Genomic DNA, 12,980 nt, shown 5'->3' with positions numbered 1-12,980 from the left:
CCTTAACTCATTAAATACTATAAGCATGCTTTATGTCACCATCATAAATATAACTGCAAAGTATAGCAGCCAGTATTTTCATATGTGACAACAATAAGGCTATTTTTATAAGCAGCCTCCAGATAATGTACATTCCTCAGATGGGAAATATTCACAATAATTTATTCTCACATTTTAAAATGCAATTTATAGTTAAAAGAAAGTCTCAGAAACTTCATTACTTCATTCACATTACTGAAGCCAGATGCGTTTTAGAGAATGTAAATCAGGGCAAATTTATTATTATAATTAAACTTGTAAAATTTCAGCAACAGCTGTTTTCTACATTTTAGTAGTTCATATACATTATTGATCAACACATGCTTTTACTAATTTAAAAGTTCTCAGAGTGTAGAGAAGTTATGCTGGTATTGTTATAATTGGTACAGTGCTTCTGCAGTGCTTCAATTGAGTGCACTTGTAATGTGCATTATCTGTCTTGCTAGAAGCTCATCACCAAAATCAAACTAAACAAATAAATTGAAGATCACTGAAGTCTTTAAATTACTAAAGATCACATGAAGTATAACTCTGTTACAACTGAATTGTTTATATGTGAGTTCTTTGCACGCTGTAAAACAAATTTCTTCATATAAAATGTGCCAGAGCAACAGATAAGTCAATGTAATATCTTTTTGTCAGTGAGGTCTGTTTATTTAGGTTCTTGTATCCTAAATACTTAATGACAGTTAAAATTTCAGGTATTGAATGTCTAAAGTCAGATGCCTAAATAGTTACGAATGTTGTTCAAGATCTACCTCTTCTTACTGGTAGGTTAGCTTTGAGCATTTACATTAGAAAACTTTGAATTTCATGTTGCTGTACTATCAAGGAGTATAATAATAGAGTTATCAAAGGAACTAATTTGTCTTAATTCTTCTAATATGTGTCCTACGTTTAACTAGTCATCTGTAGTCCAAGCCTGAGAACGGACAGCTCAAACAGGCATTTTACTGTTATTTTACAATCTCTTATTTTTTAGGATGGCATGAATGTTCGTTCACTAGAGCTGCCTCTCTTTCTCCATTAACTTACAAATGTGTTTAGAAAACTGTCCTAGATACAACACTATTTTTTAATAGATATCTACAAAGTTATTATAGTTATTTGCCACAGAATTTCTGGTAAGAAATATGTAACAAATATAGCAAAGTGTGGTTTACTAACATGTAGCCATTTGGGTGAATAATGTTTCTGAACAGTAGCTTGGTCTACTGGTAGCACACCTGGTTATTTTGGTTTTTATTGTGTACAGCAGTTTCCATTTCTCCCTCCCCACTTGCCTTGCCATGCATCTGAAAGATTAGTTTGCATAATTGTAGGCTTAGAACTGATTTCCTGAGTCTCATACAAATAATTTTGGAGGATGGAGGCTAAAACGTAAAATGTTGAAAATGTATTAGTATTTTACCAGACTCCCAAGTTGAGCAAGGTGATTTAGACCAGGTTAAATTGTAACATTCAGCTTTCCTGTTAGGTAAAATTTACCTTGCAGTAAAGATGATTGTAGATGGATACAGTGCTTATTAGGAAAAGGGGTATTTGCCTTCTAAGTGGAAATTGGGAAGGTAAAACTATATTCCTGTGTTTGGTGTCTTCAGTTAAAGGTTTGACAGACTTTAGTGTTCTGATTTAATAAATAAATAAATAAATAAATAAATAAAATGCAACAAAACTCAGGAAGAATTTGTGGCACGAAGACTGTAGTTTCATGGAAAAAAAATGAAAGAACATCACTACATAAACAAAGGAAGAAAGTGGTAATACCTCAAAAGATGACTGAAACCATAGGGTTTGACAACAGGTCTGTCTTCATTCACTCTCTCTGCAGAACTAAAACAACTCCCCAGCCAGAGTGGCTGTTCATTCCCCACGTTTAAATGTGCTCAGGACCATGAAGCAGACATTTCCTCCCCAGTCAGTGTTCAGACTGTAATTGCTAGTATTTTTCACCCTGAAGAAAAGGCTGGTTCTCTGCAGCCTAAGCAGCAAGAGATATAATATGTAATTATATTTATGCTTTCTTTTAATATTCCAGTGCAATTTACTGATTTCTATGAAATCTTAGTACTGCAAAATTGAGCAGAAGAAATCAAATGATTGACTGGTATAACTACAATTTACATTCTGAAATCAATACCAACATTGTTACCTTAGGGGGAAAAAACAAGTTAATACCTAACCACTTCAGCAATTTATATGGGTAGCATGGTATGAAGATGCAGTATGAATTCCTTTTTCTTTTTTCGTTCTTAGTTTAGCCTGAAAGATTGGTGGAGACCTTATCTATCTCCATTACTTGGTTCTGTGGGTAAGATACCAAGATGGGCATGGAGAATGGATTACCCTGTGATGCCAGTAGCATTCCTGAATAAGGATGGCCACAGGGACTGCACAGGGGAGTTTAGTTTAGATGCAGCTGAAAAAATTAATCCTATTTCTCTTAGCAAATTGCAGGGACCTACTGCGCAATTTTTACATAACACAGAGTTCAGCCAAGAATATCTGGGAGAAGTAAGAATGACTTTCGCTAAGAAAGTAGAATGATTTTATCTCAGATTCATATTCTTTTCTAAGCTTAAGTGAAAATGAAAGAAGGCGTTTGTAAGTGATCACTGAGCCAAATTATATGACGCACTATTTGAGGCACTTTGTGGCCTTCCTGCGAGATACACTACAACTACACTCTTTCGGAGGTTAAAGTCCAAAAATAGATTTTCATTCATTTTTCTGATTTGGAAAAGAGAATGTAGATTATAGGTTATAGGGGGCTTTCATTAATTGAATCAGAAGAGAAAAAATATATAATAAACCTTTATTTATAAAACAGTCTAATACAGCAACCATATATTAATTCAAAGACCTTGACAGTTCTTTCTGTGGAGCAAATACAAGTGCAGATATTTTTTGTTTAAGTTTCCTGTTGTATTTTAGTTTAAAAAGAATCTCCTTATCCCACATCATGCTCTTGCCACATTAGAACAAGTACTGTTTGTGCTTCCAGCATAGGAATTTAAGAGAAAAATATGATTTATCTTAGAGAAAACAAGGGTTTAAACTACAGTTTGTCAAAATTTTATTTTAAAGCTTGGTGGTGCCCAACACATCTTTTATCTTCCCCTCTGAAGCTGTTATTAGTCTGGTTTTCCTAAATAACAGCTTCTATTTATGGTTTTGATCTCATAAAAAATAATATATCCATGTTTTAGTACATGAACCGGGATTTTTTATTTTTATCCTGGGAGGAGCAAACTTTATCAGACAGACATCTTCAACAAAGGACCTCCAATGAAGCACATTTTTTTATTGTGTCCTTACATTTTCTTGAATTTGTGCACAAAAAATATCTTCATTGTCATTATAATTTCATAGTCTTTTTAGAGTATTTGTCTATTGTTTACACTTGATTTTATATTCATATATTTACTCTCTGACTTTTCTGTTCATAAGCAGGGTTTAAGTTTCAGTAAAGTGTGTCATGTATAGATTCTTCTGTTTGTCTTCCTTAAAGTTAAATTGTTCTTTCAGGTTTTTCTTTTAAGCCTCCATATCAGCAATCTTTCCATAAGCAAAATATTCCAAGAATGTTTTCTTTGTCTTTGGTTTTCCTTCATAATATTCCTTTGTCATCTTAATACAAAGTATGGCATAATAGTTCAGAAAGGGAAGGGAAAGAATTTTTTTGATGCAAAATCTCCGTATATGAAATCAAAGAGCTGAAAGACAATTGAATATGTCTCATGCTTGAATATATATTATGATATGCAAACATATGGCCCATTCTGTAATTCTTAATTTGACGTGCTGTGAGTTGGATGTTTTGGTGACTTCTGCCTGTCTGGAAAATGAAGGACAGAAATCAAGGCTCTTAAATTGCACCAACTATATTGAGTGGAGAACAGGGCATTTTGTTTAAAGTACCTAATTTGTAAAGTCAGAAGACAGCTCAGTTGGTTAAAATTCAGCAGATTCAATTTGCAACAACCCAACGTAGAAATGTGGGGTTTTTAATTATAGCTTGTTTTGTAACAATGGATAGGATCCGTAGCCAAATCTATCCCTGTATTCTGCAGCGGAACAATAGTATAATTACTTCTTGGATTCCTGATTAGTAAAAACAGTACAATAGTTGTACAAAGCTTGAAAATCTGTTTTTTTCAGAATAGAACAATCTCACCATGCAGAAGATCCTCTTAATGCTGATTTCTGTAACTTAATATTTGATTCAAGCACATAGTTGGAAGTAAAATGCATTTTAGAAGCTAGTATACAATGGAAAGCACCAAACAGTTTTGAAAACAAGTGTTCATGCATCCTACGTTAAATATATGTTTCCAGCGCAGCTTGTAACTCATCTGCCATAGAACATTCCAAACACTCAGTATCACATGGCATGATCTTTCCTCTACTTCAGACTTTGAACACTCAGGTAAACAAAATAACTTACACTATTTAAAGCCCACTTTCTGCCAGTATGAGGGGGTTTGGGAAAATAAGGCAGCAGCAAAAGGCTTAGTCTCATAAGCAGTGCCCAAACCTCACTGGCTTTGACCTGCCTTTTCTACAAATCCGTGCTGAGTTACAATTCCTACCAATTCTTTTGCTTAAATAAGGATTTCAGGATTGTATCTTTAATGCTGTATGCCACTTTCCAAAGCAATAGATTTGTATGGAATGAAATTACAAATTCTGGTATCAGAATACATTTTATACAGCTAGGATTGTCAGAAATAAAGTACTTCAGTAGAAAGTCACGTTTTCAGCACTGGAGTATTAATAAACAGCTCCAGATATTTCTCAGTTTTATTTTCAGTTATAATTCACAGATTCACAAAAGGGTTGGGGTTGGAAGGGGCCTCTGGAGGCCCTCTAGCCTGACCCCTATAATCAAACAGGGACACATAGAGCCGGTTGTCCAGGACCATGTTTGGATGGTTTCTGGATATCTCCAAGGAGGGAGACTCCACTCTGGACTACTTGTTCCAGTGCTGAGTCACCCTCCCAGTAAAAAAGTGTTTCCTGATGTTCAGAACCTCCTGTGTTTCAGTTTATGCCTATTAATACCTGTGCTGTCCTGTCACTGGGCACCACTGAATCCCTCATATCAAGACAACAGAAGTGAGGAAAGCAGGACAGAAGAATATGAGGAAGGGAAAATGATAAGCTGTGACTGAAATGTACTTGTAAAATGTTTTCAGTATCTCCAGATGAAATATTGTAATGAAGAAAAATGCAATATGCTATGTCAAGCACAGTTTCTACTTTTCTGTGTTTGATCAATAAGATCAGAAATACCCCCCATCCTCTACCATCCATTCCTCCCCTCCACCCAAGAGATCTTGTTCATATTTTAATTGACGTTTTCAAGTACCACAGCTATTACTTATATTCAGTAATTCCCCAAATTACAATTGTTAGAAAGTACTAGGAACGTATTTAGTTTTGTTACAGCAGGAAGGAAGCAGCTAGAACAGTTACATGTGTGGATGATTTGATATAATTGTGGTTGTTACTATGACTTAAAAAAATATTTGCCAACCGACCACCTGGTCTGAAAACTGAAGAAAAGATGTGTTCCTATTACGCTCAAACTGTTCTTTTATCAGCACCAGAGTTTGCTATCCTTTTTGACCACCTAAGATACAGAATTAATTCTTCTCTGTTTTTTTTGTGGGTATGAAGTCATGCTTTACCTGGATATGTTTTATAGAATCAGCTGCAATAGGTGATTGAAAGAAAAATGATTCCATGTAACTGAAACCAATTTTCCTGATTTTTAAACTCAGCCCAGGTTCAAAAACTTATTGAGACAAATCGTTCTGAATTATTTATTGAAATTACTTTTACACAGGTGAAAATGATACAGGTTTGACTGAATTTCCTTTTGGTTTCATGTTTCACATAATAGTGATGTGATATTTCCTGTTTAAAAATAAAGACTGGATGTTTTTCATCACCTGAAGAAAACCCGTATTTTGCCCGCCTCCCCTAGTGATGGCTTATGATTGAATATGTCACAGACTTTAGATTTGAATTTTGTCCAGGTGTTGTGAACCTGAACCATCACCTTACCTCATGCTGTATATAATCCTGCATATGTTGTAGCCTAATTAAAATTGTAATTACTTGTTACCATTAGTCCCAGTGTTGTATCCACTATAAAATTCATTACTCAGAGAAGCTTGACTCTGTCTTCAGGTAAAAGAATTCAAAGCAGCATTTGGTTGCACAAGGGAGCAGATAAATACAGACATGGTCTAAGCGTGTTGTAGCCTGTTCTTCTGAAAGAAGAGTCCCTGATACAACTGTAGAGAGAAGAAAATCAGTGTAGGAGTGAGGGGCTCAGCACTGGATCAGGACCATGGGTCACAGTCTGTGTGCCGAATGCCGTCTTCTGGGAGCGAGTGTCTGTGCCTTCCCCAAACCGGGTGCCCACGGGGTGTGCGTGTGGGTTCGCTGGCACTCCAGGCTGGACCAGATGGAGTAGGAGGCCCTGGGTCTAGATAGGGCCATCAGGTAGCCAGAGGGCCTGTGCAGGTATTTGAGGAGACCCAGGAGTGCGGGGTGTGTGTGGGGTGAGTGTGTGAGTGCTGCATGTGTGCAATGAGCACCCCCTGGGCCAGCTGGTGATTTGGGGACCTGTGGGGTGGGTAAGGGGGTGCAGGGGTGCCTGGCAGGCAGAGGGGCTGTGCTGGTTCTCAGGGGATCCATGAATGTGAGTGTGCTTGTGAACCTGGAGAGTGTGGTGTGTGTGCTGCACCGGTGACCTTCTGCCTCTGCCAGCCCCAGAGGAGGAGGGGACGTGGCTGCCTGTGTCTGTGTCTGGTGTGAGACCTGAACGTGGGGGCTGCTGGGGGCAGCGCCTTGTCTGTGGCCATCTGTGTGACCGGCTGTGTCCATGTCCATGTCCCGTATGTGTCTGTGTGTGTCTGTGCCTGTCTGTGGGATACACACAGCCTCGGTACTGCAGCAGCTTTGCCAGTGCGAAGGGGAAGTGGCAGACATGTCTCTCAGGCGGGGCAGAGACCCCAGGTCCCCGGGCACTGGATAGGCACCAGCAGCCAGGCAGGAGGGTTGTGGACCACGCAGTTGGAGGAGGTGACACATACCACATTACTTAATACTGTCATAAGCTCTCAGTAGGTTGAGTGACAGCCTTCCCTAGCAATGAACATGACGTGCCTAAGCTTAAACATTTGTGTTGAGTGTCTCTTTGCAGAAGGGTTTTCCCCCTCATTGTTTTGATGGTACAGCTTACTAAAGTTTCGAGATGGACTGCATGCTGCCTGTTCATCGTCTCTGGAACTGGATCACTGTTTATGTGACCTTCAGATTTTTTTATAATCACTTATGATTTGTGGGGTCCTCAATGGGAGGCTCAGAAAGCCAAACTGATATATTTTTTTCTTTATCATTTAAGGCATGGATTTAAAAAATTATAGCACTATGAGCTGAAAAGTTGCCAGTATTAGTGTTAGGCCTGTGCCATTTCACTGTCTGACTGGTTCCTGTCAGTATAGTCAGAGCAGATTTAGTCTAGTATAAGGAGCTTTTGTTACCCAAGACCAGTGTTTTCACTATGTAACTCATTAAACTGGCCATTTTGGTAATGATGTATTTTTCTGTTTATTTAGGTGGTTAATTAATTACAGGGGTTTGATTATTTTGCAGAATCTTAAACTTTCATCTCCTGCCTTACTTTAAGGATTTATTTTCTCAGTCATTCATATTTTCTAATGGAGTCATATTTCAGTTTAAAAAAATGAAAGTAATCTCCTTTTCCTGTGCCTCTTACTGATCTTGCTAAGTGACATAAATTCCTACTTCGAAAAAACAGACTTCTAAATTTGGGTTACTGAAAATAAATGCAGAAAGAGAAGATTTTAAACTGTCTGGTTAGCTATATATATATATATATTCATATTGAAGGGAAAGATCCTGCTAGCAATTAAAAAAAAACAAAAAAACCAAAAACCAAACCAACAAAAAACCAGTTGTTCAGGGTGGCAATTCCAGAATGAAAAAGTTGTAAGAGAGAGTAACAAAGTGTGACATGAATGTTTGCTTAATAAGGGTATATAGAGTTAAGTCCTCTGCTGATGTAAACGAACACAACCCAAGGACTCAGAGGATCTATTTGGTTTTGCTACAGCTGGATTCTAATCCTAAAGCTAGAAAAGGAACTTAAAAGTAAAATGCTAATTACAAAATCACAGCCAAGAGCAAATAGTATTACATTTATTTCTATACTGAATTAACAGTAATCCAAAATTGACTTAATCAACTATCTATGTCCACCCAAGGGAGATGAATAAAAAGTAACCTGGTAGGGGATATTGATCATCATATAAAATGGTAGCAATTAACATTAACAAATAGTTTTTAATAAGCAAACGTACAGTTAGTACTGTTAACTTGAGGTTTTCCTCAATTAAAAAAAAAAAAAGTGTGAAAAAGGAGAGTCAGAGCTAAAAGAGAGTCAGGGCCTGATGCTTTCTCCATTAACTTCAGGAAAACTTGGATTTGGGATGGATACCAGACACCTGATTTTAACTAGTTAAAAATAAGTAACTAGTGCAAGATAACCTGTTGTGGTAGCTTCCTGATATTCCTTTATCTACTGACTCTGTAGGAATCTTGAATACTTAACTTTCAGATGGCTAATACTGGTAAGAAAGTAACCACTAAACAGTTATTAAGCTTAATGCAAACTTTGTGAATGTCTTCTTTATTCTAAACCAATCTAGCTAACCAGATCACTCAGGCTCCCTGCTGCTGAAACTCATTTTTGTGGGAAGATGTGCTTAATTTAAACACTCTCTTGAGATACTCTTGAACTAGTTGTTTCTAGTGCTTCAAAAATGCAGTATTTTGATCCATGAAGACCTGTAATACCCCTTTCATGAATCCCATAGTCACGGTTGCAAAACAATTTGCAGCAGTGCTCTGGAGCTCATGGGGAATCACTGTATCATTCTGTGGTAACAATCCACAAAGCTGAGTTATTTCTCCAGATGAGAGATTAAAAATCAATAATGGTTAATTAATCCAATTGTACACTGCAGATTATTTTTTTTTTCTTTTCATATAACTGTGGGTTAGGTTTTTTTTAAGAAGTTCAGGAAAATTTGTGTTTCTGGCTCTCATTCACTGTGTTGTTTTGAACAAATATGTGCTGTTTATTTTTATTTCTCTTACCAGAATTATAATGGCTTATTCCCTCATTGCATTCTGTGATTCTTTCTTGACCACTGTGATTTCACAGATATATTATCAATCTTAAATATCCTTATTAGTTAGATAATTGATATCAATTAAATATCCTAATAGATATGTATTTATATATCCTTCTATTCCTGGAAAATGACAACCATTTTTATTGGTTTGTTTAAGTTGGTGGAGGGGTTTTTTTTTCGGTATGAACTATATAATAGTACAGGTTTTAACCTCAGAAATATATACTTACTACATTTTCTGATGTCATTTGCTTTCCATAACATAGTTTGCAACAGCTTCTGCTTGTCAGAGAGAGTTTTTATAGTTTACACTGTCAAAATTATGAGGAATATACCTAACTGTCTACTGATCACTTTCTTATAAGAAACTTACTTCACAGATGAGCATGTGCTTTGAAATTTGGTTCTCCTGCCTGCCATCCTCCCTGGGTTGCTCTAAAAGCAAGCCACAAGAAAAAAAAAACAAAACAAACAAACCCAAGCAAACACAATAACGATTGCATCGTAAGCATTGCCAGGAATCTATTTGTATGTCAAAAGTTTAAAAAAAAAAAAAAATATCAGGAGAACAGAAAAGAAGAGCACTAATCAGTGTGTCCTGTGCTCTTCTTTGTAGTCCCAGCGCCGTGTTACATTTCACCTCCCCGATGGCTCCCAGGAAAGCTGCAGTGACAGTGGTCTGGGAGACCACGAGCCGGTGGGTGGTGGAACCCTGATCTCACACCCTCTCCCTCTGGTTCAGCCGCAGGACGAATTCTACGACCAGGCTTCACCAGACAAGAGGACTGAAGCTGATGGCAACTCGGACCCCAACTCGGGTGAGTCACTGTCAGTGGTCTGCTTATCTGAGTGGCTTTGGTAACTTGGTTACTTTCCTTTTCATCCCTTTGAGCTTTGCAATGGTTGAGATGTTTTTAAGCATGTGCAGGAATATTTGGTCATGTTATCTTGTAATGTTTTGTAGGAAATAATGTAGTTTGCCTGAAGTACCTCATGTTTTAATTTGACTATAGAAAAAAACCAGCTCCACACTAATTGCACAGTAAGTGAGACCAGCTGGGGAGAAGGAACTCCTACAAAGTAGCATGCTTTTCTTGATGCTTGCAGTGCTGTTGCTATTTAACGTTGGATTTTGTTTTAGGAAAGTCATTCTGAACACATTTAAAGAGCAAGGGTATGGAAGTTGCACTATCTGTTAGAATAACACAGAAACCAGTAAATCAGTGAAACACTGAAAAATTTAAAGAATCCAAATTTACGTAACACCTACAATTCCCCTTTCTAACAGCAAGAAACAGTGTTTCTTTGTTAGGTCGGAATGGTGTGATGGTCTGTATTTTGGAACTGTCAGATACGTATTTTCATACAAATAATAAGTATGTGCAGTTGGTCTGAGTTGGGAATTTATGCCTTTCTTCTTCTTTCCTTCTCCATAATACATTTACATTATTGTTCTGTGATAGTCAGTACTAAAAAATGAAGTGAGATGTTAGCCAATACTCTTGGCTAGTACTTTGGCAGTGGAAACTGGGGACTTGAACGTACTGAAAACAGGCAGGGGGCAGTAACACTGCCCTTAAGCCTTTTGTTTTCTGTCCAGAATGTGGAGACAAAGGTTAAAAGTCTTATCTGTGCTTTTGGAAGGTAATTGAACTTGAGTTCTCTTGCATCTCATGAGTAAAAAAATAAAAATTAGTTTCTCCCTTTGGCATTTCTCCCTTTTGTGTAGATGATTAAATTGTCACTGGGCCTGTACAAACCAGGAGACAAGGTGGCCTTGTGATCTGATGAACAATATTAATGTCCATGTTCTCATTTGGGCAGAGCTAGATCTGATTTATGACATTTAAATTATGGCAGATGAGAATGAGGACTGTGGGATATTGACCTTAGAAACATTTTTCTTGTGATTTTTATGGGAAAACCGAGAGGGTGTGTTGGGTGAAACTCTATGAAGAAACAATTTGAAATGCTTTAATGTCTCAGAGTTATATTCTGGTTTCCTATTCCCTTTTCATCTTTTTTTTTTTTTTCTTTTCCTGTATATGACACCTGCATTTTATTTTCTTACCAAAACAGAAATGTTGTTGAAACTATGATCTTAAACCCTAAATCTGTAGAAATACAAAGAACTATAAAAGAAAGTAACTATGAATGAATTGACTCTGGAGCTAGAATGTGTGTCTGCTTAAGTGAGCGAGGAGCTTAAGTGGAATTATCCTGTTAATTCTCTGACCACATATGAGACCTGTGAAAGATTTAACAAGATCAGAGAGGAGTTTTAAGGCAGCATTGTGTGTTGGCACTGTCACATTGGCTTCACTGACTCTGAATTCCACATCTCTTCAAAATGTGACATAAAAGTCCCCCAGGAGACTTAGGGAAAATGAGTTTGGTAAACTTTATACCAAGTTATTAAAAATATGTTTTTAGAGATTTTGTTAAGCACATTGTAAAAACATAGTATATTTATTACGATTGATCATCCCTAATCCAGAGAATAATAGAAGTCAGAGAGAATAACAGTTCTTGGAAGCTATAGGTAAAGTTTTACTATGTCTGTGGTTACACCTGGTTTAGGTTTGGGGATGCTAGATTCATGGCAAATTTATGAAAATCGATGATGATTAGTGAAGTACTGAAGTATAGGTGTTTCATCTTTTATCAGACTGAATTAGGACAGACATTGAAGTACTGCATTCCGTACCTCACTGAATGTTACAAACTAAGAAGGGAATGATATAGTCATTACTGTGACAGAAGTCATCCTAGGAAAACCCAAGCCAGTAAGGGACTGATGCTGCCCATTCCATGGATTAGAATTTTATGTCTGTTTCAGTGTTGAGCTATTGCCTAGGCATGGTGTCAAAAGTTATTTTGCTATTGGAAGCACAAGTTTTTGGACGTGATGTGAAAAGGATTTTAAAGCAATTTATGGTTATTGAAGATCCTGCAGCAATTTTCGGAAGAGAAAAATGTTAGCTGGTGATTGGACAAAATTACTTTGTTGGTATTTACATATGTTCATGGTTAAAATAACTGATGTAGTATAATTTCAACATTGTGTTTTTTGACACTTCTAAACTGAATTTCTAGTATATTGCAGCAACATGTTAAATAGCTGTATCTAAGAGTGGTGGTAGTTTTATTTCAGTGGCTGTTTAAGGGATTGCTGTTCATGAAAAAACTTGGTGGATGCTGAGGTAAAAGATGAAGCTATAAAGTAAGGAAGAAGTCTTAGTGGAGAGTAGTAATATTAGCATGTACCTGTACTGCTGCCAGTTTTGGATGATAAATGTTTCAGAACAGTATTTTGTTTTTATTTTAAATGCTCCAGCTGAAGAGGAGAAGTGCTTATGGGAATATTTCCTAATGATCTCCAGAAATAAAACCCACACAATAAATACAGATTGGTCCCACTGTATTTTTATTGAAGTTCATTCTAAGTAAAAGTTTGCTTCAGCTCATGGGAATATGACGTTAAGCTTGGTAGTAAAGTCCTTGCCTCATAGTGAGAGCAATTTTGGTTAATAGCTTTAATGCTCAGCGAGTTGTGTGGTTTATTACTGTACACTGTGAAGTTATGTGAATAAAAATAAATTTATCAATATTAGTATGTTGCTATTTTAATTGTATTTGAAGAGTGACTAAGTCCCAGGTCTTCAAAACCTGAAATAGGGGAGGGTGGGGGGAAAAAAAAGTGCT

The 12,980-nt window shown here is 36.9% G+C and overlaps 1 protein-coding gene across 1 annotated transcript in view; it reads left to right on the top strand.

Annotated features, from left to right (window-relative positions):
* Positions 1 to 12,980, top strand: part of LOC119143299 (protocadherin-9-like) — a 392,588-nt gene that overhangs the window by 133,728 nt on the left and 245,880 nt on the right. Inside the window, exon 2 of the mRNA XM_037377458.1 lies at positions 10,018 to 10,093. Within this exon, the coding sequence (XP_037233355.1) occupies positions 10,018 to 10,093 (76 nt within the window). The remainder of the gene's footprint in view (positions 1 to 10,017; positions 10,094 to 12,980) is intronic.

This window comes from Falco rusticolus, chromosome 2, assembly GCF_015220075.1.
Source record: "Falco rusticolus isolate bFalRus1 chromosome 2, bFalRus1.pri, whole genome shotgun sequence".
Lineage (NCBI taxonomy): Eukaryota > Metazoa > Chordata > Aves > Falconiformes > Falconidae > Falco > Falco rusticolus.
Note: the sequence above shows the minus strand (reverse complement) of the source record. Positions and strands in the feature narration are given on the sequence as shown.